The 27,641-nt window shown below is 46.1% G+C and overlaps 12 protein-coding genes across 12 annotated transcripts; 7 read left to right on the top strand and 5 right to left on the bottom strand.

The window, feature by feature from the left end:
* Positions 1–342: 342 nt before the first annotated feature.
* K444DRAFT_638354 (uncharacterized protein) lies at positions 343–1,041 on the top strand (the record flags this gene model as incomplete). The annotated part of the gene is made up of 3 exons (XM_024884242.1): positions 343–387; positions 558–782; positions 829–1,041. 3 exons carry the CDS (start codon positions 343–345, stop codon positions 1,039–1,041), a joined length of 483 nt encoding a protein of 160 aa, XP_024726640.1.
* A 2,878-nt stretch (positions 1,042–3,919) lies between these two features.
* K444DRAFT_576915 (Di-copper centre-containing protein) lies at positions 3,920–5,284 on the top strand. Its single transcript, XM_024877556.1, has 2 exons — positions 3,920–4,725; positions 4,800–5,284. Exons 1-2 carry the CDS (start codon positions 3,941–3,943, stop codon positions 5,101–5,103), a joined length of 1,089 nt encoding a protein of 362 aa, XP_024726639.1. The 5' UTR covers positions 3,920–3,940; the 3' UTR covers positions 5,104–5,284.
* Positions 5,285–7,736: 2,452 nt separating this feature from the next.
* Positions 7,737–9,327, top strand: K444DRAFT_622362 (NAD dependent epimerase/dehydratase). Its single transcript, XM_024882081.1, has one exon. The coding sequence runs from the start codon at positions 7,914–7,916 to the stop codon at positions 8,973–8,975; it is 1,062 nt and encodes a 353-aa protein (XP_024726638.1). The 5' UTR covers positions 7,737–7,913; the 3' UTR covers positions 8,976–9,327.
* Positions 9,328–10,552: 1,225 nt separating this feature from the next.
* Positions 10,553–11,197, top strand: K444DRAFT_511018 (Cloroperoxidase; the record flags this gene model as incomplete). The annotated part of the gene is made up of 1 exon (XM_024873452.1): positions 10,553–11,197. A coding segment is annotated over one exon (645 nt), but the record flags the coding sequence as incomplete, so codon positions are not given.
* Positions 11,198–11,307: 110 nt separating this feature from the next.
* K444DRAFT_657712 (uncharacterized protein) lies at positions 11,308–12,578 on the bottom strand (the record flags this gene model as incomplete). The annotated part of the gene is made up of 4 exons (XM_024886187.1): positions 11,308–11,551; positions 11,599–11,781; positions 11,915–12,257; positions 12,308–12,578. 4 exons carry the CDS (start codon positions 12,576–12,578, stop codon positions 11,338–11,340), a joined length of 1,011 nt encoding a protein of 336 aa, XP_024726636.1. The 3' UTR covers positions 11,308–11,337.
* An 839-nt stretch (positions 12,579–13,417) lies between these two features.
* On the top strand, positions 13,418–14,533 carry K444DRAFT_282200 (uncharacterized protein). Its single transcript, XM_024871575.1, has 3 exons — positions 13,418–14,028; positions 14,075–14,398; positions 14,451–14,533. The coding sequence occupies exons 1-2, from the start codon at positions 13,650–13,652 to the stop codon at positions 14,371–14,373; spliced, it is 678 nt and encodes a 225-aa protein (XP_024726635.1). The 5' UTR covers positions 13,418–13,649; the 3' UTR covers positions 14,374–14,398; positions 14,451–14,533.
* A 107-nt stretch (positions 14,534–14,640) lies between these two features.
* Positions 14,641–16,090, top strand: K444DRAFT_648692 (Metallo-dependent phosphatase; the record flags this gene model as incomplete). Its single annotated transcript, XM_024885492.1, has 3 exons — positions 14,641–14,822; positions 14,874–15,573; positions 15,626–16,090. 3 exons carry the CDS (start codon positions 14,641–14,643, stop codon positions 16,088–16,090), a joined length of 1,347 nt encoding a protein of 448 aa, XP_024726634.1.
* A 2,564-nt stretch (positions 16,091–18,654) lies between these two features.
* On the bottom strand, positions 18,655–18,978 carry K444DRAFT_548314 (transposable element tc3 transposase putative; the record flags this gene model as incomplete). The annotated part of the gene is made up of 1 exon (XM_024876367.1): positions 18,655–18,978. One exon carries the CDS (start codon positions 18,976–18,978, stop codon positions 18,655–18,657), a length of 324 nt encoding a protein of 107 aa, XP_024726633.1.
* A 264-nt stretch (positions 18,979–19,242) lies between these two features.
* Positions 19,243–19,983, bottom strand: K444DRAFT_548484 (uncharacterized protein; the record flags this gene model as incomplete). Its single annotated transcript, XM_024876378.1, has 1 exon — positions 19,243–19,983. A coding segment is annotated over one exon (741 nt), but the record flags the coding sequence as incomplete, so codon positions are not given.
* Positions 19,984–20,462: 479 nt separating this feature from the next.
* On the bottom strand, positions 20,463–20,746 carry K444DRAFT_282185 (uncharacterized protein). Its single transcript, XM_024871574.1, has one exon. It carries the CDS (start codon positions 20,675–20,677, stop codon positions 20,525–20,527), a length of 153 nt encoding a protein of 50 aa, XP_024726631.1. The 5' UTR covers positions 20,678–20,746; the 3' UTR covers positions 20,463–20,524.
* A 21-nt stretch (positions 20,747–20,767) lies between these two features.
* K444DRAFT_670591 (uncharacterized protein) lies at positions 20,768–23,110 on the top strand (the record flags this gene model as incomplete). Its single annotated transcript, XM_024887646.1, has 1 exon — positions 20,768–23,110. The coding sequence occupies exon 1, from the start codon at positions 21,014–21,016 to the stop codon at positions 23,108–23,110; it is 2,097 nt and encodes a 698-aa protein (XP_024726630.1). The 5' UTR covers positions 20,768–21,013.
* Positions 23,111–24,251: 1,141 nt separating this feature from the next.
* Positions 24,252–25,280, bottom strand: K444DRAFT_503197 (uncharacterized protein; the record flags this gene model as incomplete). The annotated part of the gene is made up of 3 exons (XM_024873368.1): positions 24,252–24,587; positions 24,671–24,700; positions 24,771–25,280. Coding segments are annotated over 3 exons (876 nt in total), but the record flags the coding sequence as incomplete, so codon positions are not given.
* Positions 25,281–27,641: the final 2,361 nt, after the last annotated feature.

The raw sequence follows: 27,641 nt of genomic DNA, 5'->3' as shown, positions 1-27,641 counted from the left end.
GCTACGTCAGAGTTGGGAACTCTTCAAGGCTCGGACTCTTTCCCCCCTCTATATTCTGCGACGAAACTGGACCATCCCCAAAATTCGTTGCTGTCTTTGGGCCATTTGATGTTGCACAGAATCTCCCCAAGGTAGAATTCTTTTCCCACAAGTGTTAAACCACAATATGCAGGCGCATCTTTGAGGCGGATTGTTTTTTCAGACGGCGAAGGACAACATATGATCGACGCATCAATTATTATCAAAGTCATCGGTTACTGCCGTCATGACATGCCCACTTGCTCACATCACTGTACATTTCTCAGAACCTTCTGCGGATCATAGAGTACCGAAGCATGAGACATGGCCCAGGCGGCTGTCGCTGCTCTTAGATTAGCTTCCTCTATTGTAAGTTTAGTTGGACTCGCTGGACAGATTCTGCAAGACTGCCATTACGTTTCGAATCTTTTCGGCGATGTTAACGGTGCTCCAGATGCCCCCTGCTACCTGGGAGCAAAATTCAAAACTTCCGCACTGTGCCTCACAATTTTCAAGGGGTGCTTAAGAGCATGTGACAGCCTGCCAGCCTTGATGCTGCTTCAGAACAAGTACTTATGGCACTCAGCTACCGCAGCGCCACAATCCAAGATTTGAAGGATTTGGTTGACAAGTTTGCGCACGATGGAAAGGGACTGGTGGAAGAGCTCCAAGGTCGCGGTGAAGGAAACCACTTTCGTCAAATACGACGAGAGGCCCGGGAGCGACAGGATGAATATTCTCTTGGCCCAGAGCAGCATCATCATGTGAGCATCAACTAACCTTTCATGAGATGAGTCCTCATAATAATAGGATTACCAACTTCACTCATCAAGTGGAGATGCAAAACGTATTGCAAAGCATGAAGAACAACCACTATTAGTACTACCTCGAATAAATCTGAAGACTCGCATCATGCTGGTGGTGAGCGGAGCACGCCATCTCAACACTACGATGCAACAGGATAGAGCGACTAGATGCATTGTCATTTGCAATGGGTGCCATTTTCAGAATCTCCCTAGATAGTTCTTTCCAGGATTGCATTCGCAATCTTGGAAACTCTGCAAAAGCCCCAACACCGAGTTCGCCGGAGGACTCAAGAATGAATCCATCAACAGAGAATAGTCTCCCACGCGCTCCTAGCATGCGGCCTATGCCAAATAAAGTTCAAGCGCAAGATAACCTTAGGACCCGCGACTGTCAGAATTTCTTCAGTCGCCACACCCCAAAACCTCGATGACTCATCCACTACCGACTCGGAGTGTTCATCTAAGACAACGACCACCAGGACAAGAGTCGATGTGCGCCACTCGACTTGGATGACCAAGCTGGGTTTGGGGCTTTTGCAAGTGATTTCGCACAAAAAGATAGAGGCTGTGTTTGCCAGGACCTCTGCAGAACCAGAATTTTTTCCCTGAAAGGATTTCGGAAGCTAAAGCTGCTTCAAGAAGGGTGTTTTGTGGAGATTTATGATTGAGCCATGCCGGATATCTGAGTATCCCATCTTTTAGGAATTGCCTCAGCCACAGGGTAGGAGTTGGCATATTTTCAGGAATAAACGGGTTGGCGTGAATTTCGGAACATCTGAGAACATTTTTTATCTGGCGAAAAGAGTTTGCAGTGCTCGGGTCGGCCAGGGAGTAGAATAGAAAACTCATAACAAGATTGCAGTGAATGGGGGATTCGAATCATTTGATTGGGATGGCCGATTGCATTGATAGGTAAGCCAGTTGACTGAACTTCGCAAGTGGCGTCCCACTACTCTGGCTGCCATCCCCTCGACTCCTATTTCTCCAGCAAGGCTCCTCTTGGATCCTCGCGTACCTTTGGAAGCGTCGAGGTAGGTCTCCTGGGGAACGTAGGCGAGATGATAACGATGACTTCAACACCCGATATAGAGGAAGAAGTGATGAACGCAAGGATCGGTTCGATGATGAAGATTGATGGGATAGCTATGCCAGAGCTTGGGCTGATGGAAAACGACCAGCGAGAGCGAGCATCGTGGGAGCCGGAGAGGATGTACGAAACCTGGTGGTGAAGGCTACGATCTGCTTTGCCATCAAAGTTAAAAGCAGAATTTAAGACTGCGAGGCTGGAGGTAGGGTTATTACTCAACCTTAGGCTCTCGAAAGTTTTACTTTTGCGGGGGTTTTCTTATTGGTTTCTTGGGCTGTTGGCGACTTGGAGTTGCTGCACAAGTGGAGTTGGTTACATGGCTCAACGCTTTCTTTTATCCACGTCTTCTCTATTTTTAAACTCACCCCTCAGCGAACGATTTTAACTTTTGTCATAGACTCATATTCGTGTCAGCTCATCCCATCACCATATATCGTCATGCATCGTTGCAATTGACGACGAGCTTTGTAATCGCATCACGATGGCACATAACCTTTCCGTTTCTGTGATTTGCTGCAGCGTCTACTATTGCATGGTGGTGATCAGCGATGCGGGGTTTAACGAGGGTGGAGGCGCAGGAGGCGTAACTCATAAGTCTGCATTCGTAGATGGCTGCGGATACCCTACACCAGATGGTCGACAAATGCTTAGACTTCAACCTGGCCTGGTGTAACAACTAGTTTCCAGTCCTGCAAGCGACGAGGTCATCGCTGAGGTTCGAGAGGAGAAATGATGAGGGGGATTTTTCATTCTTAAGAGACCAATTCTTACTCCTCTACTCCTCTGCACAATGGAAAAGACGGAAGGAAAGGTCTCACTAAGAGATAAAAGACTGGTTCCTGGGTCATGAGCGACTAGACTTCTCGGCTCGAGCTGTATTTGTTTTCTCGCGACCCGCCTTCGCACCCCCTCATCCGTGCACGATCTGCATTATGTATAAATCCATGTCCTCAGTCTCATCTCTGATCACGTCGTACATGCAGGTGACGGGCACAGATCACCAGATCGGCTCCAGACAAAGGTTGCACAAGAACACCCTCTGTGTGAGTGCCTCGCGATATCAGGAAATGCATCAACTGAGCTGGGGACTTTTGTAGCCCTACCTACTGTCCTCGACACGCAGGCCGTCTTGATGACTCTATTTAAAGATTAGCCTAAAATCGGCTCGCATCTCACATGTGGAGCCCAAGGACCGGCCCTTTTCTGCCTCACAGAAACCCGAGCAGCTCGGGCCGAGCTGCGGAAAAGTTTAAAACATTTATTTTAAGTAAGAAGGGATCGGGGTATTGAATGTTGATCTCCCAGCCCCTGAGTCCACGGCTTTTCAGGGGCTTCGGTTCGCCACCTGTTAACCGAGGGAAAGGCTTCGAGTGCGCGTGAGAGCCATTGGGATCGGCAAGCGAAAATCAGAAGGCGCACGTCCTTCTACATACGGCACCACCCCCGGCGCACGTAGTCTTGGCCTCCGAGCACTCCTCGTAAAGGCGCCGGAAACAATTCTCACTGCTTCTCTTGTACAAGAACTTGCTCTTGCGAGACTTACGACCGGCCGACTTGCGATTCTCACCGCGATTCTGTCACGGCTCGGCGGGCTGCCGGGTATCGGACGAAACTTAAAAAGGGGAAGCTGCAATTTCCGAGCCGAAGCCCCCAACCGTAAGCGAAGATCTGATTGCCCAATTGACGATCGTGCAACGCAGCCCCTGAATAAGCTGAGCAAAAAATGGGGACAGGTTTCTCGTATTCCCGGGTTCTTGAGACGGAGCAACCTATGAGAGCGCTTGCAAGCCCGTACCTGGCGCCAAGCACATTTCCTTTCTCACCAAAGCGAAGATCTGATCATCTGATGGCCGGCGCTGGCAACGCCAACGCTACTGTGAGAACTGCGCCCGTTTTCTGGAAATGGGTGGGCGCTGGTGGGCGCTGGTGGACGTGTGATGGTCGAGTAGAAATACCAGCGGGGGACCCCAGCTTTGTTGCTTTCCTCTCCCCTCCAGTCTCTCGTTCAACCCCCCCCCCCACATTCGCTATGCGGTCGTCACTCGTTTTGCTCGCCATTTCGGCAGCACTCTCATCAGCATCCATCCTCCCACGCGCTGCCCCTGCCCCTAATCTCCCAGCCTCTTCTTTCACAAAATTTCAGGAACTCTCCCAGTCCGATGCTGAGGCTGGAAAAGACCTCCCGCCTGGGGGCTTCAACACAACATCATCACGCTTCGGCGCCTCATCAGGAGCAGCACAAACCGCCGCCTCGGCAGCCTGCAGCGCTGCCCCAAATATCCGCATCGAATGGCGCTCCTACTCAACCTCCGACCGCCAGGCATTCATCGGTGCCATAAAATGTCTAATGGGCAAGCCTCCGTCTGGACAGTTCCCCCCCGCCACGAGCCGGTATGAAGATTTCGTACGCCTGCATCAAATGTGGATGCCCAACATCCACGGGAACCCGAAGTTCCTGATCTGGCACCGCTACTACTTGTGGACCTTCCAAATGGTGCTCCGCGACGAGTGCGGCTTCAACCGGGCCCTCCCGTGGTGGGACGAGACCTTGGACGCCGGGAGGTTCGCGCAGTCAGATATGTTTACGAGTAATGATTACTTTGGGCGTCTTGCCGGCGGGGGACCGTCTTGCGTTACTAATGGTGCGTTTGCGGGGCTGACCTGTAATATCGGACCTGGCACGAGCACGACGACGCCGCATTGTTTGAGCCGGAATGTGGACGAGAGTCTGACGAGTCAGTGTAACTCCGGGTTTGTGAATACGTGTAATTCGCGTGGCGACTACGCGAGTATGGAGAGCTGCTCTGAAGGAGGGTGAGTTCTTCCCTTCCATCCCCTCTCAACTTCAAAATCAACCAGAGACACACGTACTGACAGGTTGGCCGTAGTCCTCATGCCTACGGACACAACGGTATCGGAGCCGTCATGTCGGACGTCTCTGCCAGTCCCAGTGACCCCGTCTTCTGGATGCACCACTCCTTCATCGACCATAACTTCCGCATCTGGCAGAACCAGGACCCGGCTCGCACGACGACCATCAACGGCAATGACCACTTCGGTAACCCGTTGACGATGGACACGATCGTGACGGTGGCTGGCATCCGACCAGATGTGAAGATTAGCGATATTATGAATACGATGAGCGGTGTCATGATTGGCGGCCACCCGTTTTGCTACAAGTATAGCTATTAGGTCAGGTGTGCATAGGAGCGATCATTTTGGTGTACTGTCTCCATCGATGTCGACAAAATTGATGAAATGTGGTTAACCAGCCGGAATAAATGGTAATTGTAATTAGAACAAATTCTATACTTCACGCCTCGTGAGCAATGAGTCACGCGTGCTACCCCTTCCTAAATAAGTGTATTCTGCCCAGTTCGCCGAGACATCAATGCTCTTATCAATGGATGATCCTGACTTGAGGTTATAAATCGTTCCTCTCTTTTTCGTAAAGGTCGGGGGTTTCTTGGTTGGAAGAAGGGCTGAAACAGAGGCAGCGGAAACCAATATTTCTTACTTAACTTCAAGCAATCCCAAAATTAAAGGTCTCGAAGGGCAAAGAGAGTGGGGGTTAGATGGAAGATATTTGGTTCGAGGGAGTAATTGCCGTAGCTCTAATTTCATTTACAGACTTTGCAGCGGGCCTTGAGTAGTAAGATCTATCTCTACACTCTGGTTATATGACTGTAGTGGTGTTGATTGAAGCAGGGCCGGCTACTTGGCTTCTACGAGCTCCCGGCCCCTTTTAATAAGCGAGGATCCTTAGATCGACACCAAAGAGGATGAACACCTGGCGCTGAAGAGAGAGAGAGGGAGCCACTTCGAATAATATGACAGCAGCGTTTTGAGAAAAGACTTCAGGTCGCTTTCGTTCCTGGGCAGTTTTTTTTTAAAGGTCATCTTGTGGTAAGTATCGGATGAGGAAAAGGTTTCCTAGCTTAAAGTGACTTGGAATTTCAGAATAGCAGCTCGCCCTCTAACTTGCCTTAAATAAGCGAGCTGCACCGTTTCCGGCTTACATAAAGCCACTTTTGAACTTGGTGCAGGACTTTGGGGAGGTGGGGCTTAGCAAGGGAGGAGGGGTAAATCTACGTCTGTATCTTCCTTGACGCAACACCACGGGTGTTTTTTCAGGTGAGTGTGTGGCGGCAGAGCTAATATTTCAATCAGGCAGCTTTGTACTCCAAGAGAGCAGCTTTGGCTAGGGTGTGCATTGCCATTGTGTACAGTACACTAGGGACAGAGTCTGTTTTAACTCAGGAAGGTGGACTATCGACCTCAAGACGTGGTAACTTGAAGCCAGGAAAGCTCTGGGTCACAGAGCGAGCCCACTGATCCAGATGTAGACACTTCGAGCTTCCATGGCCTTGCGAGCATCTAGAGGGAGCCATGCCTTGCGGGGAAATGAAGATTACAAAGGTCGTAATGAGAGTTTGTGGAGAAAGATGACGTTTCAACCAGCTTGTTACCAGTAGAGTCTGTGCTGCTGAACGCTACCAGGTGGACTGTGACTTCCTCCCCAACCGCTTCGAGACTGGACACTGCAACTGATACAGAGCGATGTTGTTCCCCAAGTTTCGAACCCTCTTGATAGAATATTACTTTTGATAATAAATCCGATATCTTCCAAATTTCGGAATTAGTTGTCGAGCCAAGGGATTAAGAATATTAGCGAACGTATTGGAATGGAGATTTATTGACAAGAGCAGCTGGCCCTTCAAGTCCTTGACTTGAGGACATATATATACGTGGTAGTGTGACGAATTAGGTGACGCGTACATGACGAATCAGGCGACGATATAAATGACGACGCAAATCACGATAACGTAGAGCTACTGCAATGAGCTCTAGCTTGAGTGACGTGTAGGAATTGAGAAATTCGTATAGTGACGTATGGTAACGTCACTTTCACCGGAACTCTTCCGTACCCCTTGAGACGGGCACGAAAGGTATTGGGTTTTGTAAAACTATAGCCCTAAAGTATGCATTACTACCAAAGAGTTGGTTTCTCGGCCGCGTTATGTACAGAAATCAATTATGATTCGTACGACTATGAATATCCTCCCAGATTTCAGGACCTGTTTTGCTGCTCCATCTGAAACATCTCACAATTTCCAAACTGACGAAGAATTTGTAATCGAACTGAGCAAGAAACCACGATTGAACGCCATTTGGCCTTCCTTGGCACCGGTTCAAACTATAGCCTTTCTTTAGAGGGCGTTGAACTGTTGAAATGTTTAAGAGTTCACTAGAAAATAACTAAGGCGTTTCTCGAAATGGCAGCAGCGATGACCATCAGACCAGCCGAGCTTGGTGAGTAGATTTATAGGCAGATTCATGTCCGGACATGAAGAGAGAAATTGTAGGAAGGGGGGAAATGAATTAAAAAAGCGCGGAGGTACGAATGATTACTTTTTGGGGGGTCTATGGACGGAAGGTGCCTTGGACGTTGGGGAGTTTAGATGACAGACACTTGTGACTGTCCTTCAATTGGCTTAATTGATAAACAGGATTTGATTCGCGAAAAGCAGAAAAGAAAGAATTGAGCAGCGGTTAATAAGGTGGAAGCGGTTAGGAATTAGATGTTTTTATGCTTACTGTACTGTGGTCCCTCCCTCGATTAGTGTTGCGTACTGCGTGACGTGGGCAGAATCTGACATAATCATTTATTTAAAAACACACCATTCAGAGTGTCTCTTTCGCGTTCCTGGGGCCAATAGGGTTGAGCGCGGTGTCGCCGGGAGGCTGGACCGCACGTGGCGCGCATCAATCCCGCGTCTTTGGCCAGCCTTCTCAGCCCAAAAGCCAGTCTTGAGATTGGAAGGCTCCAGCCCAACGCCCCTCAGCCTTCTGAATGGTGGGACGAGCGAAGGTAAGAAAAGCATGTGGCGGCTACATATATACTGCTGCAGATGCCCAGAAAGTTCATGCTTTTCTCGAACTCAACAATACCCTTTGGTCAACGCCTCCGAAACTGCTCACCGCACATTGTGTGCCCCACCATGACCTGCCCTTACGCTTCGAATCTTGTCCTCATCACGGGCGTCACGGGGCATGTTGGCTTCGGAGTCCTGGTCCATGTTCTCAGTGCAGGATATTCTGTCCGCGCTGCCGTACGTTCTTCAGAAAAAGCCAAAACTATCCGTTCTCATCCTTTGATCAACGCCCTTGACCCAGGCGTGCGGTTAACATTCATCATTGTCCCCGATCTATGCAAAACAAATGCTTACGACGAAGCCGCTCGAGGTGTCGACTATGTAATCCATATCGCGTCGCCACTGATGAGCAATCAAATACCTCCCCCTGACGACCAAGATGCCTTCTTCATCAAACCTGCTGTCCGCGGAACACTGAACATTCTCGAGGCTGCGAAGAAGAACAGGACCGTAAGGAGGGTCGTGATAACAAGTTCGATAACAGCACTTATTCCCTTCTCAGAAGTGAACGGGTCCCAACGCTGCTCGACATGGATATCGCCTATGGATCGCATCCCCTTCGTCCCTGGGCCGTACGCAAATGAATTCGAGGCATACGCTGCCTCGAAAGTAGCGGCACTACAAGAAGCGGAGGCATGGATGGCAACGCACCAACCGCATTTCGATGTTGTCCACCTACACCCATCCTTTGTCGAGGGGCGCAACGACCTTGCCCTGCACACGCGCGAGGTTCTGAAAGGCACGAATGCAATTATACTCAGCATTGCGCTTGGCAAGCAGTTCGATCACTCTACAATGGGGGCTACAGTGCATCTTGAGGATGTGGCGAGGGTACACGTGCAGGCGCTCGATGAGTTGGTTCCAGGGAATGCCAGCTATATCCTCAGTCAGAACACCGAATGGGATGAGGTGAGGGAAATCGTTAGCAGAAATTTCCCCGAGGCGGTTGAAAGGGGGTTACTGCCCAACTCTGGCTCAGCAATCACACATCCAGTCTTCATCGATTCGTTTTCGTCGGAGGAGATATTTGGATTTCGACACACAGGGTTGGAGGAGCAGGTCAAAAGTGTTGTGGGTCATTATTTGGAACTACGGAATACTCAAAAGAAGATGTCGTCTCGAAGATAGAGATTTGTGCATGTGTTTTAGCCTTTGAATGTTCTATTAGCGCTGGAGTTGGGAAAGGGAAACGCGCTGGCACATTTGGGAGTAAACCTGGAAAATGATACCCGGCAACTCAATACATTATTGTTGCGAATTCCAAATTATTTCAACGTTCCTAAGATCCCTCAAAATGTTCATTGATTCCAGAGAGCAGGGCCATATCCTCTATCTTACAAATGACTAAAAAACACTCGGAGGTGAGAAAGGAAATTCAGAGAAGAGCGACCGGTCAGGTGACATAAACGGGCTAGAATCGAATTTGAAAAATTCAAGAAGAGTCAATCTCATTCGGTAGACGAGACAGTTTCCCATTGCGAGATGATGCGTATCAGCATCGGCTGTGAACAGAAAGTAGAAACTTTCTTCAGTCTGAGAGTACTGTTTCGGTTAATTGTTCAAATCACGACTAGACTAGAAACACTTCAAAAGTATTTAACAATAACCATATATATATTGTAGTAAGCATAGAGAAATTTATTAAATAGCTTTTAGATATGATAACCCGATCGATAAAATCAAAACATTTCTAGTGAGAGGGGAGAAACTTTGAAGTGTAGTGAGTCAGGCCAAGCACTTTCAATATTATGTGAACATAGCTACTGTGATCATTGGGCTCTCTACCTTCCCATACACACGCCAGGAACACAACTGCAATTAAAGGCGAATCTTAATATTCCATGGCATCGTAGAGGGATCTGAAAACTTGATCACACAAGCCAATGGTTTTTCTCCCGAATAATCGAAGGATCAAGATAACCGAAGCCCCTGTTTTATTCTACGGGAACCTCGTCTCATGTCTCGCACAGATCATGCGCCACTTATTAAACTTCCCGCGGTCCGTGTCGGTTATCGCAAAGTGTGCCATTTGGAATTTGTTGTTCTTGAGATGACCATAAGCGAGTGCAAGTTCGTCTCAACAAGGCAATAAATCTGCAAGCTCAGCCAACCAGAAACAGAGGGAATCGACGTCAGTCCTGCCAAGGTGCAAGCTTTCAAGCTGACGGTTTTGGATGGGAAATTCCTGTAACAATCAAACTCTTGGATGGTGAGATGACCTAAAGATATTGCGATTGCTTTCAGAAAACTTACCTTTCGTTGTATGAGGATCTTCCGTGCGCTGGGTATTAAAACTGGTGAGCTTCCCGGAGCTGGGAGAATGGGAGAATTCTGTCTTTAAAATAATTTTACTTCCTATCAGTCATTCAGTCATTCAGTCATTCAGTCATTCAGTCATTCAGTCATTCAGTCATTCGTTTTACTGCTCCTAAAAATTGGTCAATATGCAGTTACTATCCGTCACTGTGATTGCTCATGTGGGTATAGCTGCTGCGTTCCCTGGCTTTGGCGCTGGTCGCCGAGGGCTTGCGTTGACGGCTGAGCCTGTAATAAAACCCCGACAACTATCTTTTGGGGAAGCCGTGGACCTAACCTTGGCTGCTCTCAATTTCCAAGAACCTCAGCCAGGAGAAGGTCTGTCAACTCTCTTCTTTGACTAACAGGAGGAAGTACTTTTACGAAAATGCATTGGCTGACCACTTGCAGTACGAGGTTGCTGTCCAGCATTGAATTCTCTTGCCAACCACGATATATGCCCTCGGTCCGGAAAGGGATACACTATCCCTATACTGTTAGAATGTATGGGACCTGGCCTGGGAATTGGCCCCGACTTTATCAACTTGGCTGGCGGTCTCGGATTGGCCACAAACCCCGCGAATTTCAACGTCACGTTGACAAACTCATCGAGCTTTGATCTCGACCATCTCAATTTCCACAACAACATGGAGCACGACGCTTCTCTTTCCCGCGCAGACTTCAACATCGCACAAGATGACCACACCTTCGACAGTGGCGTATGGAATCAAGTCCTTGAAGTGTTCGGAAACAATGATCCCAACATCACCATTGCAGCAGCAGCAAGGACCGTCAGATTCGTCACCTCACAAGCAACTACGCCAGACTTCGCACTTCCCTCAAATCTAGCCACCAATGCTATCTTAGAGTCATGTCTCTACTTGCAAATCATGGGAAGCAGCAGAACAGCAAACGCCGCACCGCTCGGCTTTGTCAAATCACTTTTCGAGTTAGAGAAGCTGCCGATTCTAGACGGATGGATCCCGGCTCAAGAAGTCGTAGATTTGGATTCATTGACGCCCTGTGTAAATACCATCCAGGCAGCTACCGTAGGCTTTAATGGGCTTAACAAACGAGAACTTACGATAGACGATGTAGCGGCTGCAATATCAGGACTGGACTGATTTCAAGCCAGATATAAAAGACACTTTGTTGGGTTGAATGGGGCAAGGCTTTGGAATAGGGAATGCAATTTTTAAGTTGGTTGATACGCCTTGTAAACTTGCAACGCCCCTTCTATGCACTGAATGATGCCAAGTAAGATTGTGAAACCAATAAGGAAAAGCCCTGCAATCCAAAAGTTGTACCACTGTGTAGGGTTACGTCGATCCAGCCATGCTTGCCTGAAGGTTCTCGGTTTTGCGTCGTCGAAGGCCTGCTTCAAGATCACGAGTCGGCCTCGCCAAAACCTAGACTAATTTAGGAAATGCCGTGATATATGATAGATGGGGCTTACTTGAATTTGTCAATTTTCCGCTCGTCTGCCGTCAGTGGTCGACAACGGGCTGCTTCATTGTCAAGATGTAGTTCCATTTGTTTTTTGAGAAACCAGTTCTTCGTATCTCGCTTGTCGATTGGAAGGAGGAGGCTGAGCGTATTAATCGTTTCTTGTATTAGACCTTCTGGATAGATATCGCAACTGGAATTGTCAGCGGAGTGTCACCACCAACTTGAGGGATATTCAACGTCGAGAGTTTGATCCCAAAGGCAGAGCGGAAAACTTTCAATCTATATTGCGAAATGAAGACGCAAGAAATCCCTTCGCAACTTACCAGTCCTTTTGATAGTGGAGATAAGCAGCATGATGGAATAGCGCAACGCTCCGGTCATCCCTCATCCGCAAGTGATCAATAAGATTCGATGTCCATACAATCCGAATACCGCCAATTCGTTCAATATTTCTTGCAGTAAACGTTCTGTCCAGCTCTACAGAGTCTTTCAATACTATGTGATGGTTGAAATACGCTGCCAAGCTTTCGAGCAATGGACCGTCAGCCCAGACGAGGCTCACTTGGCCGGGAGTCAGGGCCTGCCGGAACCCCCCGGTTTGAATCATAAGTAGAAGCCGGACGGTCAGGTCAATGATTTCCCCCGAGACCTCTTGACAGTGTCCTTCTATATCGATATCAAGTGAGAGTCCATCTTGGCGCGTGATGTTCCTTGACGGATCATTTGAGCCAAGTCGACGAGGTGGGAGAGCTTCAAAGACGAAACATCATGCCGCTCCCAGTTATGTAAAGCCAAACGACATTGTTGCTCGAAATGTTCGAAATATGTATCCAATGGCAAGCTCGTGTGGTCAAACGAGGGATCCGATTCGCTCCAGAATCCATCGAGAATTGCTAGTTTGCAAAGTGGCCCAAGAGACTGGCGGGACAAGCCTTGTAATGGAGTTTGAAGAGGATCCGGATCTGGTAATTGAATGTTCATGGCCATGCTGAAGACGTCTATATCGTAGCGCGCCGTGAAGTAAGTTGCAATATTAGAGAGAAAATGAAAGATGAGGCCTTCATGTGAAGTTAGGCGGTCTGGCCGTTGCTCGTTAAAATTGAGGGGCGGGGTTCACTGCAGCTGCGCCTCAACCTCAGCCCCCTCAAGAAGGCTTCACTCAAGCACCCAAAAGTCTATTTAACATAACAACGAAATAAAATAAAGAAAAGGAGTAAATAATCACAATCTACGACTTAATTAGAGTCATCTCGGAAATTTTTAGAATTTTCTCAGCACTAAAAGTTGCAAATTTTTTGGTGTTTCTTGCGTGGGCGGTTGTCGGGTGATCCCTTCTAGCCTTGTGCCATGAGAGTAGCGCGCCCGGGGACGCTGAACCACTCCTTGACAACCTCATTCATAGCCCGCGACGTTACGGCTTCATCTGAGTGAGTAAATGGGATGAAACGGATGAATCATTAGTATTTTCTCAAATCCATCGGCTTGCGATGCACTCTGCAACATCACCTGCGTCGTCCTCGATGACTCAGGTGCCGATAGGCCCCTCCAAGCCATTCTGGGTGGCATTGACAGGGACAACGACAAAAGCACCATGGTCTGAGCCTGAGAAGTTCATAGGTAGCGAACTTTCGCCCTTCGATAAATCACACTAGTGCTGGGAAACAGCTGGTCCGGTTCTGGACTTCGCGCCCCGTCTCTTAGCTGAGGTTGCGAGGCTGCTTAATGCTAGACACGCATACCTCAACGACGGAGAGCCCGTTGACTTCTACGTCTCTTTTGGATTATACATGATTGGGCGTCGAAAGGAGAAGTCAAACCCGACGCTACTATTTGTTTGTCTCAGGCCGTCACCGCGGAAGAGAGCAGTGGAGTTGGTGAAAGAAAGCAGAATCCTGGATCGATACTCCCCTGGCATTCGTTTGGGGGACAGCATCCGCACTCCTTATCGCATCCAAGATCCATCCTCTACATCACTGAGACCATTTCGGCTACTTTGTTGGGGAAGAAGTGCAACAACCGAGTTTGGTAGAAACGTCAGAGTTGTCCAGGATTTACTGCATGCCTCGAGTCGATAGAGCATGTGGAGTTCCGATCATTATAAGCAACTTTAATAAGAATCTGAGAAAGGCCACACTGGGAGGTCTTGTCGTGATAGGGGGCACTCATTTCGGACTGACCGTTTCACACGCATTTCTTGGCCACGCGTTGGAATTTGATGGAGAGAACAACAAAGAAATGTTTGTTGACATCGGCGGCGGATTTGACAGCGACAGCGAGAGTGATTTGGAGGTAGATGACTGGAGGGGACTCTCTCAATTGAGCTTGCAATCCGGGACCAGTGAGAATGATCTTCCCGAATCAGGACAAGCATCAAATAAGGACCCATCATCTATCTTAGAGGCATTAGCGGTACCTCAAAGGATGGAAGACCTTCGACGTAAGACTCTCGATCAACTATCAAAATTATCCTAATCAGCGCGTAGATGACGTGGGGTTACAGAAACCGGTTGGCAACGTAATACGAATCTCAGATGATACTAATGTAGATTGGGCTCTCATCTCCGTCGATAACAGCATTGTAGATCCAAAGCAAGGTAATGCAATTAAAATTAGGAGCGAACTCGGAACCAAAATCATATCCCCGCAGGCTCCATTGTCATTAACTCCTACAGTACGACAGATATTGGCAATCACGGGCGACACAGGGGTAGTTGCTGGGACATCATCCCAGACCTCGGTTTACATGCGTACAAAACATACCCTACGATTCCAGGAGCTATAGACAGTATACCTTACGTCAGATCTAGGTATGCGACACCTTTGAGTTTTGGGAATGAAACACTAAGATACTTTGTTCAGTTGAAGGAGATTGTGGGTCGTGGGTCATCGATCACGACAGCGGAGAGCTCTATGGCCATATCGTTGCTGGTCATCCTGATACTGGTGTCGGATACGTCGTGCCCTCATATCAACTCTTTCGGGACGTAGAAAGGACGCTTGACGACACTCTACTTCTCCCCAGCATCGTAGCCGTGGGGACGCAACCAAAATGTCCATCGAGACAAAAGATTATTACACTATTCTTGGTGCGGATGAGAACACACTTCGAGTCAGATCAAGATGGCGTATGATACGGCACCGTCCGTCAACTAATAGTAACCCAGTAGATGAAAATCTGAAGGAAAAGCTTAAGGTTATAGAAGAGGCCTATACTACGCTGAGCGATCCTGAGTAAGGTCCTAGAACATGGCGACTACAACTCTTCGCTAAATTCAATTTTAGGGAACGCTCAAAATACGACTATGCTCACGAGAATGTCAAGACCGCTCTGCCTCCCCTCGACTCGACATCTATTCAACAAAAGCATCATGATACCGGTTTAGAGCGAAGCGAAAGCAATGTCCATCATCACTATTCTGTATCCGCCAAAGGAATCGCCCAGCTTGACGAACCAAAAGCGGCATTCGTAAATTCTTTCCTCGGAGGCGCCCCAAGCTCATCGAAGGACACAAATGAGTTCATCGGCCCAGAAATTGACGATTTCATTGAACGTCTGTTGCGAGCATCTTCTGATCGGGGTGATGGCAACTTTTGTCTAAATTCTCACGAGATCCAAAGTGTTTGTTCTCGAGCGCGGGCCATATTCCTGGAACAGCCATCTCTCCTCGAATTAGATGCACCCATTAAAATCATTGGGGACGTACACGGTCAATACCCTGACCTGCTCCGGATATTTGAGGCGGGCGGTTTCCCACCTACCTGCAATTATCTCTTCCTTGGAGATTATGTTGATCGAGGAAAGAAATCCCTCGAAACGATCCTCCTCTTGATGTGCTATAAGATCCAGTACCCCGAGAACATCTTTCTTCTAAGGGGTAACCACGAAACTTCGAGCGTAAGCCGAATTTATGGATTTTATGACGAATGTAAGAGAAAATGCAGTGTCAAGATCTGGAAAACTTTCATGGATGTGTTTGATTGTGTAAGTTGAAACTTCAGTGTTTGCAGTGTCTTCACTAATGCATCACTTGCAGCTACCCTTTACCGCGATTGTTGCAGAAAGGATATTCTGTGTTCACGGTGGCCTATCGCCGGATCTGTTTCATATGAATGACATAAGACGCATTGCAAGACCAACAGACATACCGGACTCCGGACTCCTCTGCGATCTTCTATGGGCCGACCCCGAGAGCGGACAAAACAGTTGGGGAACTAATGATCGCGGAGCCAGCTATACTTTTGGCGAGAAGATTATAAAGAAGTTTTTAGAAAAGCACAACTTCGATCTCATTTGTCGAGGACATCAGGTAGTCGAGGACGGATACGAGTTATTCAAAGATCGAATGCTTGTGACGCTGTTTTCTGCTCCGAGCTATTGTGGAGAGTTTGACAATTGGGGCGCTTTCATGAGCGTGGCGAAGGACCTGACGTGTTCATTTGGACTTCTCAAGCCTGGCAATGCGAAAGTGGTCATGTCTGCCCCCACCTTAGCTCTGTAAGCTGCTCTCGCATCTCCGCTACAGCGGGACACACGCGGAGAGAACCCGCTTTCAGACACTGGCGCGTACTTGGGGGGCTGGACCTTACATTTGTCAGCCTAACTTCTTTTCATGCACATATAAGTCTCTTTGAAAATCTAGGTTGAATATAGAGGTTGAAAGTACAGTCATGTTCAGAGGGATTTAGTACCCAGTATGAGATGACCCGTGGGACGTCTTTCCAATAATCCAATCCCTATTAATGTAAAAATGAGGCACATTCAAGGATTCCGACCAAAACATCGAGGAACAAGGTAGCAGTAGCAGTAGTAGTAGGAGAATACCAAGTCTATAAAAGGCTGACTCTCTACCTCACCCAATTTTGTCTTTGGAGCAGTCATCGAATCACTGCCCGAATCCCTCAAACCACTCCTCTCAACCTACACCTCTTTCTCAGACTTCTCTACCACCGGTTGCACTGCTACGTACACCAACCCAACCACCGCAGAATGTTCTGATTCTATCGTAAGTAACAGAAGACTCTAAACAGAGTCATCCGAATTGTCTGATAGATGGATTGCTGACGATGTGATTGATGGCTTGATAGAGTGTGACTTGTGGAAACTTCTGCAACATTAACCCCTGCTATGCCGCTGGCTTGTCAGCTTATTTGAACAGCTGAAAAAGGTCGGGTCAGAAATGCAGCATTGGGTGACTCAACAAAGACTTGTTGGAAAGGAGTTCGATTAAGTGGTGGGCACGAAGGAGAACAAAATGCTGTCTGGGGTTTCCCTCATTGAAACCGAGATTTTAAGTTCCGCGTTTTAAGTCTCTGTCTACGACGTACCTTCTCATCCACTAAAATTACTGAATCGGGAGGAAGTCGAGGATAGGTGTGCCCGTGTTGGGCCGTTTCCGATTCGATTTCTCCTAGCCCTGGATCGTTGCCAACCCTTCCGCCTTTCCCTTCTGACAATTGCATGAACAAGGCAGTATTTGGCATGTGATTAGGCTTCAAAATATGAAGGTAAAGTTGATGTAGATTGAGAAGATGTCTAAAGTACAAGAAGTGCGGTTCAGCGGAGGATTTATATGCCTCTATAGCTGAGTTAACTAAAAGGGGGAGAATCATATGTATGGCAACTGACACCTTCTCGCTTAGCAATTATTTCAACTTTTCGTTCGCCTCTCCCAGAATGCAAGGAGGATTTTCATTCTCCTTTTCCTCCAATCCAAGTTTCCGAGACGATATCTCTCCTATGGGCATAGCGATCGGGAATCCACTCTTCGCCTTAATCTAGCTAGTTGATCTTTCTTCGTCGCGCCTCACCCTCACTATGTTTTATAAATAAGGCTGCTTTCTTTCACCACCCAGCAAACCTCTAATCATCGTTCTTCATATCAAATCTTTGGAGAAACCAGACGTCACACTCAACCTATACCGTTTTCAAACACTATGTGTAAAATCACCGAGGTCACATATTCAAGTTGTGGCAACATCGCTGAAGACCTGACAAGCTGCAAACGTGTACGCAACAACGAAAAGTGCTTTCGAAAACCGAAGTTGACGAAGTTTGTTTGGAAGTGATTGTGTGTTAGGTGACGAGAAGAAATGATGGATGAGGCGTTGAAGGCATTGGGACTTCTTGACGCGCTCAGTGCTAGGGGGGGTGAGGACCGAAGTTCATTGAGAAGTTTTTGAACTGAGCTGGCGAACGCCTTTGAGTGGGGGATGTGAATAGATTGAGAAAGGGCAAGACGAACAGTAGAAAAGGGGGGTGTTTTCTAAAAAGTAGGAAGAAGCTAAGCGAAGAGGCGAAAGGAAGAGTGTTCAAAAGGGGGACATAACATCACGTGATTGCACGGTGGTGGTGTGAGGGGTTAGTGTAGCCCTAAGCGAAGCGCTAGGCTTAGACGATTATTTAGTATCCCTCCCATGAATAATTATGGGTGGGTCCAATATTCGCCACACTATCATGTCACGATTCACACCACTAAAGGCACGCAATCGAGGGTCTATAGCGAATAGCGGCTCTCGAAAGCACCTGATATTTCCTAATTCGGGGATACTGACGAAGTTTCAGTGTGGCGCTACCAAAGGACCCACTCGTAATTATTCAAGGGGGGGGATAGTAAGGAACCTTGCCAAACGTAGTTTCTTAGAAATCAAGTCCTCTGGACCCTACCTCTCCTCCAGGCAAATCAATCGACCGGGTATCAGTGGTCCCCACTCCTTCTGTTGAACTGAGGTCACGTGGGCTGCAATGTAAACCAAGTAAACGATACTGAATTGGCTGCTGTTCTACTGTGGTAAGTAGCCCGTATGCATAGGTAAGGCTCTGAGCGCTCTAAATCACATGCACTAAACCCCTAACTCGCTGAGCCTGTACCTAGGCTGACCTATTCAGCCTTACGGGGCACATTACAGGGCATTCCAGCGATACTCTCCCCTCCCCTAAATGTTTGCTAGTGCACCCAATATAGAAGGCTTGCCAGGGGGGTCAAACAGGGGGTTCTAGCCAATCAAAAAGCTTAGAATCTTCTAGATTCTCTCTACATACACACTTCACCGCTTTCCAAATTAGTCAGTATCTTGTAGGCCCGCCTTTTGCATCAATTACAGCCTTGCATCTGTCCCACCAAGACATATATAGCTTCATAATAAAGTCCACAGGTACAGCTTCCCACGCTTCCCAAATGATCCTTCTCAATTGCGATAGCGGAATCTTAGAGGCATCGTAATAAGCTGTGTAATAATGCTTTTGGATCCAATTCTTCATCCAACTCCACACATGCTCAATAAGGTTGAGATCAGGAGAGTACCGTGGCCATTTAATATAGGGTATTCGTCGTATTCGTAGGTTCTCTTGTGTTTCTTTTGAGCGGTGGCAGGAGGCGTTATCTTGCATCCAAACGAAGGGTTTATCGGGATTCGCATCCAGGAAAGATTCGACGTTATTTAAGATCACAGCGTCATACTTGTACGAGTCCATACTTCCCCACTCCTTCTCCCAAAATGTTGCTGGCCCCTTTCCTCCCATAACAATTGTACCGTGGAACATCCAAGCCGGAAGCTTGGAATACTTGTGTTGTACACACTCACAATTAAAGCGATCAGAGCCATCCTCCTTTACCGTTACATACGATTGTGTATGTGCTCCGCCAGAGGCCCAAACCTCGTCAGAAAAGATCTGGTGAAAGAGGCGTTCGGGTGTCCAAGTCAAGCCTTCCTCTGCAAAGTCGACACGCTCTTGCATAATCTCCGGATCGTCTGAAAAACCCTTCCTCTTCGCAACCCGTTTGCCATATCCAACAAGCTTAAAAGCTGTCCGTATAGCCTGCTCCCCACAATCTTGTAAATAAAGCTCTGGCGGAGCGAGCTCTGGTATATGCTTGAAGGCAATATGCCGGCGAGAGGGTGATTCAAGGAGCCATTGCTCAAGCCGGTGACGTGTGGGTGTAGTGATCTTTGGCTTCCGGCCACAGTGAGCTTTGTATTGTGGGGTAAGTCGATTATTTTTGGCCCGTAAGATTTGGGAAATTGTATAGCCGTACTTCTTGCGTATTCGCTCTGGTGAGATATCAAAATCAAGGGCTGTTTTAATTCGGATACGATCGCTACGTGTAGTAGGTGGTGCGCGTTGTTTTTGAGGGGTCTGCGGTAAAGAGAGATCATTTTGGGAGCTAATAAGGGCGGTTGAGGACTCACAAGTGGGCCTAGGCCCATTCCGGGAGTCCCAAGACTGCGTAGAGAGCTGTGAAAGAGGACGTGGACCATTTTGAGAGTCCCACGATTGCGTAGAGAGCTGTGAAAGCGGAATTGGTAATGGTGGTGGTGATGGTGGTGGAGTCTCAAGGATCTCAGAGGGTAAGCGTCTTCGCGGAGGAGTATTAAGGAGTCGATGTATATCCATTGTAAAGGTCTGAATAGCTTCAATTGCGCAGTATGATTCTGCCGGCAGTATTAAGTAAAGAGAAGGTGCGATTCTAGAAGGTTCTTACTTATGATTGGCTAAAAACCCTTGATTAAGAGCCCTGGTCGATGTGGCGCGCTAGCAAACATTTAGGGGGGGGAGGGTACAGGGTATTAAGCTGTATAGGGTGCTAAGCCCCATAGCGCTCAGCCTCACTAGTGTTCAGCCCCATTAGTGCCTCAGGCACATAATCTCAACAGGTTTTTGGAAATGGGTGCCTGGGGCCGACAGTGGCGACTCAGCTTTGCAGGCACAGCTAAGGTTCAGCTATTCAGCTAACCAGGGGTTTTCAGGGGTCATAGGGGTTATTTGGATGTCTACAAGTATAGGCCTTAGATCGTTGTAAAATGGAGAGTCGCCTGGGAGCCATTGCATGCAACCTTTTACTTGCCTTCTCAACATCGGTTCGCCTTTTTGCGTTTCTCCTTCCGCCTTTGGTTGTCTGTTCGTTGAAATTAGGGGCCTGAGGCCCCTAATAGGCTTAGTAAGCCCTGGAACCGAACGCCATGGGGCTGTGCACTAGCTTAATACCCTGTCCAGCTGGAATACCCTGTCCAGCTGGAATACCCTGTCCAGCTGGAATACCCTGTACAGCTGGAATACCCTGTATAGCTAGAATCGGTTCAGCTTGCATACGGGTTTAGTGCATGTGATTTAGGGGGTTCAGGGCTATATATACGGGCTACTTACCACTGTAGAGCAGCAGTCAATTCAGTATCATTTACATGGTTTACATTGCAAGCACGTGACCCCAGCTTTATTATTAAGCTAGTTCAACAGTTCGCTTCGCCTCATCACACCAAAGCCACCACAACCAGCAACTCTTCAAATAGCAACCTGATCCCCAGCTGAAGATGCACCAACCCATATTTTGTCGTTGACGCTTACTGGGACTGATCCTTTATTTCAGCCACGATACCAGAAATCGACCTGACCGCTAACGGAGAATCACGACCGGAGGCAGGACAAGATGACCGTGCCTCAGCCGGCGGATGCCTCGATTGAGGGGCTTGCCGAAAGTGCGTCATTGGGTGCTGTGAACTGCCTGGGAGTAATCGAACTAGCACCAAGTATCAAACCAGGTTGCGGTGGGATTTTCTCTCCGTCTGCATTAAAGCCAATCGCTGACGTTGTCGTTGAAGACTTGCAGCAGAAATGGTATCCTGCGCTGGAAGCCACGCAAAGCAGCATCCATGACAGTGCATCAAACGAGTTCGCAGCATTTGATTTCTCGCAAGGTATGGACAATTCAAGGATGCTATTGAATAAACGTCAACCTTACCTTTACCAAGATCTTCAGCTTTCAGAATATGGGATTTTCAACGCAACATGTGATCCGCCTATGTCTTTTCGGGATCGGCATCGGTTCTTGTATGGAATTTTCAATTCCTACCCGGACTCGGACTTGATAACAGCCAAGGAGATTGGCAATGTTGCTCGTAAAGTGGGTCTTTTGAGGGAAGAGGTTCTGTCATGGTTTGAGGATGAGAAATCGAGAAGGACGGAGCTTCTTGCAAAGCCTCAGCACAGAGAACAGAGGTTGGGCCAATTCCCGCCGTCCCCCGAGACCATAAGAGCCACTAGCGAAAACAGTTCTTCTTCTTCAACATACAATGCTGCCTCTCCTGGCGCACAATCGCAATCACTGGACATATTTTTACTCTCTCCAGTAGTTAACGACCAAAAGAGACTGGCCCCTCCTGCTCCAAAGCGTGGGAGACCAGCCAAGGGGCACGTCGAGACTGAATCTGATCTTTCCTTGCCAGATGCAAAACGCAGGAAAATCTCGATAAAGTACCCGTGTCCTGATTGTAGGAATATTGATGCTCTAGAACGCTGGGCTGAACCCATCGACCGAAAGGATTTCCCGGAAAACGTTTGGGAATGCCCTAAAACCAACCCACGAACTGGGAAACCATGTTCATCAAATCGCAGGCCGTTTTATCGGCATGACAACTTTGCAACACACTTGAGAGGCGAGCACAACTGCCCTGATTCAGAGGTTGTTGAGTTGAAGCGAACTTGCAAGTTCGAAGTAACAGACTTCTTCCATAAGATCTGTGGGTTTTGTGAAAAGAAATTGGAAACTCGAGATGAATATATTGAGCATGTCAAAGGCCATTTCATGGTACTATCTCGAAGACCCGATCCACCAGCTGATTTCGGTCTTTCCCTTTGGAAAGAAAAATGCGGCTTTGACCGCAAACTCCAACTCGGCATCCACTACCGAAGAAGCCCAGTTTCAAATTCAGGCCCTCGGAATGAGGGTCACGATCATGATGAGGATGAGAATGAAGGCTCCGGTGATGGCACTTCAGACAATCCTGGCCCAGGTAGTTCAGACTTCCGACCGAATAATAACCACGACAACGAAGATAGAGAAGACAGTTCGGAAACCCAAGGCCACCATAGCTCGGACTTTCAATTCAATAACAACAGCCATGAGCTACCGAATTTTTTGTCACACCAGCCTGTACCAAGTCTGTACACCCAGGGCAGACCGCCGGGATCCCCTGAGTCGCACGGATCACAATATCCATATCATACTTCGCGACGACAATCTACGGACTCTTGCAGCTACCACGACAACTTCAACAGTGACCAACCTAAAGAGAAAGGGCGTTGCACATATCCGGACTGTGGCAAGCTGTTCAAAGATCTCAAAGCCCATATGCTGACTCATCAACACGAACGACCCGAAAAATGCCCGATTCAAACCTGCGATTATCACACCAAAGGATTTGCTAGGAAGTACGACAAGAATCGTCATACTTTGGGTCACTTTAAAGGTAGAATGGTCTGTGGCTTTTGTCCTGGTAGCGGTTCTCTCACAGAAAAGTCATTTAGTCGTACAGACTTCTTCAAACGCCACCTCACCATTGTTCATGCAGTAGAACAAACGCCCCCGAATAGCCGGATGAAGATTTCAAGTAGCAAGAGGCTTTCAGACTATGGACCTCATGCTACGGGCAAGTGTTCAACTTGCCAAATGACATTCAATAACGCCCAAGATTTCTATGAGCATCTCGATGACTGTATTCTTCGGGCGGTTCAAGAAGGAGTCTAAGGAGGCTATCAATGCTGCTCATTTGTCAGAGGTAAAGCAAGATTAAGGGAAGCAGCAAGCTTCAATTTGCGCCGCCTTTAAACCAAAATTGTACTGCATCTAAAGCGATTCTATAATCCCAGCCTTACATATCAGAATAGTAGTTTGTATATATTCGGAAGTCATTTGCTCCTTCTGCACTTGGGGCCACCTAAAATAACTTTATGGCTTATAGAGATCGATTGGAGTGTTGCCGAGAGTTTATACCGGGTTCTTGATTACTACTTCTTGCTCTGATCCGCATCCCATTTCTTTATCTACTTGATCGTTTTGCAAAACGCACATAATGAGTTGCTGGAAGCTTAAACGTGATCGAGCACATCCAAGCTCCGTTGGCACAAGTTGCCTCCATGCTGATCCTTCTTCAAGCCACTGCAAGCTCACATATTTTTGGTATTGACTTGGCAATGTCTGGCTTTTCCATATTTCGCCCTGGTATTCCTTGCCCCTGCTATTCTTCTACCAATATTCTTGGCACGCAAGCAGGAGCACGATCATTTCAGGGACCATTCTATAATTTTCAGGCAGTAGCACAGCTAAGGGCCTATCCTGCCAACACTATTTTAGACACATAGATTAAATAAAGCTTAGACTAAGTTATATAAGATTTGCTTTTATATTATAGGTCGTTTATTCTGCACGTGAATCTTTACACTTCCATAACCTTCTATCTCACACGACCAGCGCTGCCCTTACTCAGGCCCCCTCAGCTTCAGCTTAGGTTAATCCTCGCCAGGCGAGTCTCAGAAGCTTATTTCAACCTTGCTACAGCATAACGGGCCAGCCAATCATTAACTACCAAATCTTGACAATAATGAACGATTATAATATTACAAAGAGACAGTACCAGCTATCTATATTCCTCAGCCGTCGAGGCTGACGCTCTCTGCTCATGCAAAGTTTCGCTCTTTACCTCGAAGGAATCTGTTTTTACAATATTCCAAATGTCTTCTGTGCTATCTGAAGCACTCACTCCTTGCGTCTTCTTGCCCCTCTTTCCAAGTGATATCATTACTCCATCATCTCCCTCTAGAATCGTATGATTACCAGCCGTTCTGTTTGCAGTGCTAAAGGCCTGGCTGGTTGACGAATCGTTAATTTCGCTGACCAACACTCGTCGTGTGAGGGTATAGAGGATGGTATCGACAAATCCACAAGATGTCATCAGAGTTGCCCCGATACAGTAAAATGTCAGGGAGACTTTTGCGCCGCTCCAAACGGCCAAGCGCGCGGCAGGAAGTGGCAGCGACAAGGTGACGTAGGCGATGGGGTAGAGGACCAGGAGTCGTGCAGCCCGGCTGATCTTTTGGGAGCTTGCGGTTCGAGAAGCGGGAAGCACCTGCTTTATGCGGTGTCGGAGGAGGCAAAAAATGTAAGCGTATATTACTACGCTGCCGAACTGTGAGAGGAGAATCCAAAAATAGTGGAGGCCGAGACGCTGAAGGCATTTTGTCAGCTTTTATTGAATTTAAAGCTAATAGAGGTCGGATTGCGATTGTGGTAGATAGAAAGAGAGCTCACATATTTAAAATAATCTGGGTTTATCCAGCACTATTCCATTAATCGTTAGTGGCAAGGAGGAAAAGAGAAAAGGGGGAGGCCAGGATAAGAAGTAGCATACCCAAGCCCCAGTGTCCACAAAGTAATTCTTCGGATGCGCAATGGGTCCAATAATTGCTAGGAGCATAATGAAAACCCAGATCCCAATAAGGCAACAACAAAAGCGGACATATTCTACTTGGCGCCCTCTAACGACCGAAAACCAGGTATGAATAGCAATAGATAATACCCAAATGCCGCTGGAAACATCTCCAACCTGGACAAGCCATCCTTGAATAAAGCAAGCTGCGGTTGGAGCCAGGATACCCTTCTTCGCGATCCAATGGAAACTAATAAGAAAGGCTATTGACTGCTGGCAATCGGCGAGGATGAGGTTAAAGATCAAGAGGAGGTACTGATTATAGCCAGGATAAGTGCGATAGTACTTCCTCCAGAAGATCATGCGGTGGGTGATAAAACAGGTCAAACCGATAGTGCTCACAAAGGATGCCAAGGCCATGATTGCAACTGGTAGAAGGGCCGTTCTCAGGTCACCCACAAGAGTATCGGAGCTGTATGGATACGGAAAATATCCATTGGGACCTCGCGTTGCCTGCGGAACCAAGGAGGACGTCGAACTGGGCATTGTGTTGATTTGAGCGTTGGAGAGAGCGGTGTTCGAGGTTTCGCCGCGATGTTGAAATATGTGGGGAATGAAAAGCGAAGGTTCTGCAGAGGCATCCGATCTGTAGTAATAAACCACTTGACAGACACTTGGAAGCAGGGTTCTCCGCTTCGGTGAGGGCTGAGGGGTGATTAGATTTCTGGGCCTGCATGACACCCCTCAAACGCCGACGGGTCTTCCTGGCAGAGGGTTCCACTTGCCACGAGGACGTGGGCCCGATCCGTGTGTGGCTTTGGGAGAGCACCTGCAGGGGAACGGGGCGAGAGAAAGGCTGGGAATGGAATGGTATGGTTTGGGAGGAGACGCATGTACGGAGGTACCGCCCGTAAAGTAATACGACCCCACTACCGTAACCGAAGTCCCTATCAAAAGCACGACCCCACCAAAAGCACGTTTTACATAAAAATAGTTTAATTAATTAAAGAATAACCACTTTATAAAATGATCTAATTTTTTAAATATAGGATCTTTCAAATAGTTAGAATATACTTTGTATATTATATAATCAAAATACTTAATACTTCTTAATATAATAAGCTTTTTCTTATTTTAGTTATATATAATAAATACTAATATAATTTTTATATTATATAATATTATAAAGTAAAAAAATTCTAGATTTACTATTTTATAATATTATAATTAAGATATATATTAAAATTATATATATTATAAGTATAAAAGGCTTAATTATAAAACTAATAATTTAAACTTTTAAAATTTTAATTTTTTTGATTTTTAATTTTAAATAAAAAAGTATTTATAAGATATAAAAATAAGATATAAAGTTATATATAATATCTTATATAAGAACTGATATTTTAAATATAAAAATCATAATTATTAAAGCTTTATATAAATAAATATAATAAATATATATATTATTAATTACTTAATATCGAATTTATAAATATTATATTAATATATATAAGAATCTCTTTATTATTTTTATTTAATTATGTCTTAAAGTTATATTTATAATAAAAAGTTTATACTATTTTTATTAATATCTTATAAATTAATAATAATTAAGAGATTTATATATTAAATAATTAAAAAAAGCTTATATAAAATTATAATAAAGATATTACTTAAAGAATATTTAAATGGAATCTATTAAAATAAATATTAGCTTAAAGAAATCATAATTATTATATAAGATTATTAATAAAGTTAATATTATTAGTTTTTTATAATATCTTAAAATACGATATTTTCAAAATTATAAAATTAAATATATAAAGAGCTTTTAATAAAGATTAACTAATAAATAGATATCTTATATATAATATTAGAAATAAAATTAATAATTTTTATTATATATACTTTATTAGCTTTTATTTTATAAAAAGTTTTTTAAAAAAAATATTTTTGTAAAAAAATTAACTTAAACTTGGATTTTATTTAGAAATAATAGGTTTTAATAAATTATTTCTATATATTTTAAGTTACTATAACAAATAAAATATAACTTATATAATTTTATATTATTTTTTATATTTATTATTAAAATATATTAAAAGTTAATAAATTAAATAAAATATATATCTTTTGAAATATTTTCTTTAATTATACAAAATACTTTATTATTATTTTATTTTATTATTTTATTATATATATAGAGCTCATATATGAAATATTATATAAAACGGATTTATAGTTATCTAATTATTAAGAAATAAAAAATTCGCTAAATCGTGCTTTTGGTGGGGTCGTGCTTTTGGTAGGGAGTTCGGTTACAAGGGTCCGAACGCCGCACGCGATTTCAATAGTCATAACTTTTCCTATACACAACCAAAAGCCTCTATTTAAGTGCTAAAATGATCCCAACGAGGAGGGCTATACACACATCTGGGTTGTGTGCTCTGGTGGTGCGTTGTGGCTGTAATATAAGGTGGAAAGTTGAGATCCTTGCAAGTGGCGTGGTAATACGTCCGTACGTGTGGGCCGAATGGAAGGTGCCCTGTTCGACGCTAGAATGCTGTTGGAATTCTTTGACGGCCGACATTCCTGGACAATCGAAATGGCGTTGGTGGTCGACTTTTGATTGGCAAACCTCTTCAATGAAAGCCACACAAGCGTCGCAGGTGCCGAGACCCGCAGCCGACGGAAGAAAGACTACGGTTTCGAGGAACCGATATCAGATCAGATATGGCCCGCCCCGAGAAGGATTTCGAAGAAAAGCGCAAAATATCCCGTTCTCTTTTGTCACCAATAATTTGAGAGGAGGGTTTATTCATGTCGGCTTCGTGAACATGACGCTCGTAG

The sequence above is a fragment of the Hyaloscypha bicolor genome (genome assembly GCF_002865645.1).
Source record: "Hyaloscypha bicolor E unplaced genomic scaffold K444scaffold_189, whole genome shotgun sequence".
NCBI lineage: Eukaryota > Fungi > Ascomycota > Leotiomycetes > Helotiales > Hyaloscyphaceae > Hyaloscypha > Hyaloscypha bicolor.
The sequence above is the reverse complement of the archived record's forward strand: the minus strand, read 5'-3'. Positions and strand labels throughout refer to the sequence as shown.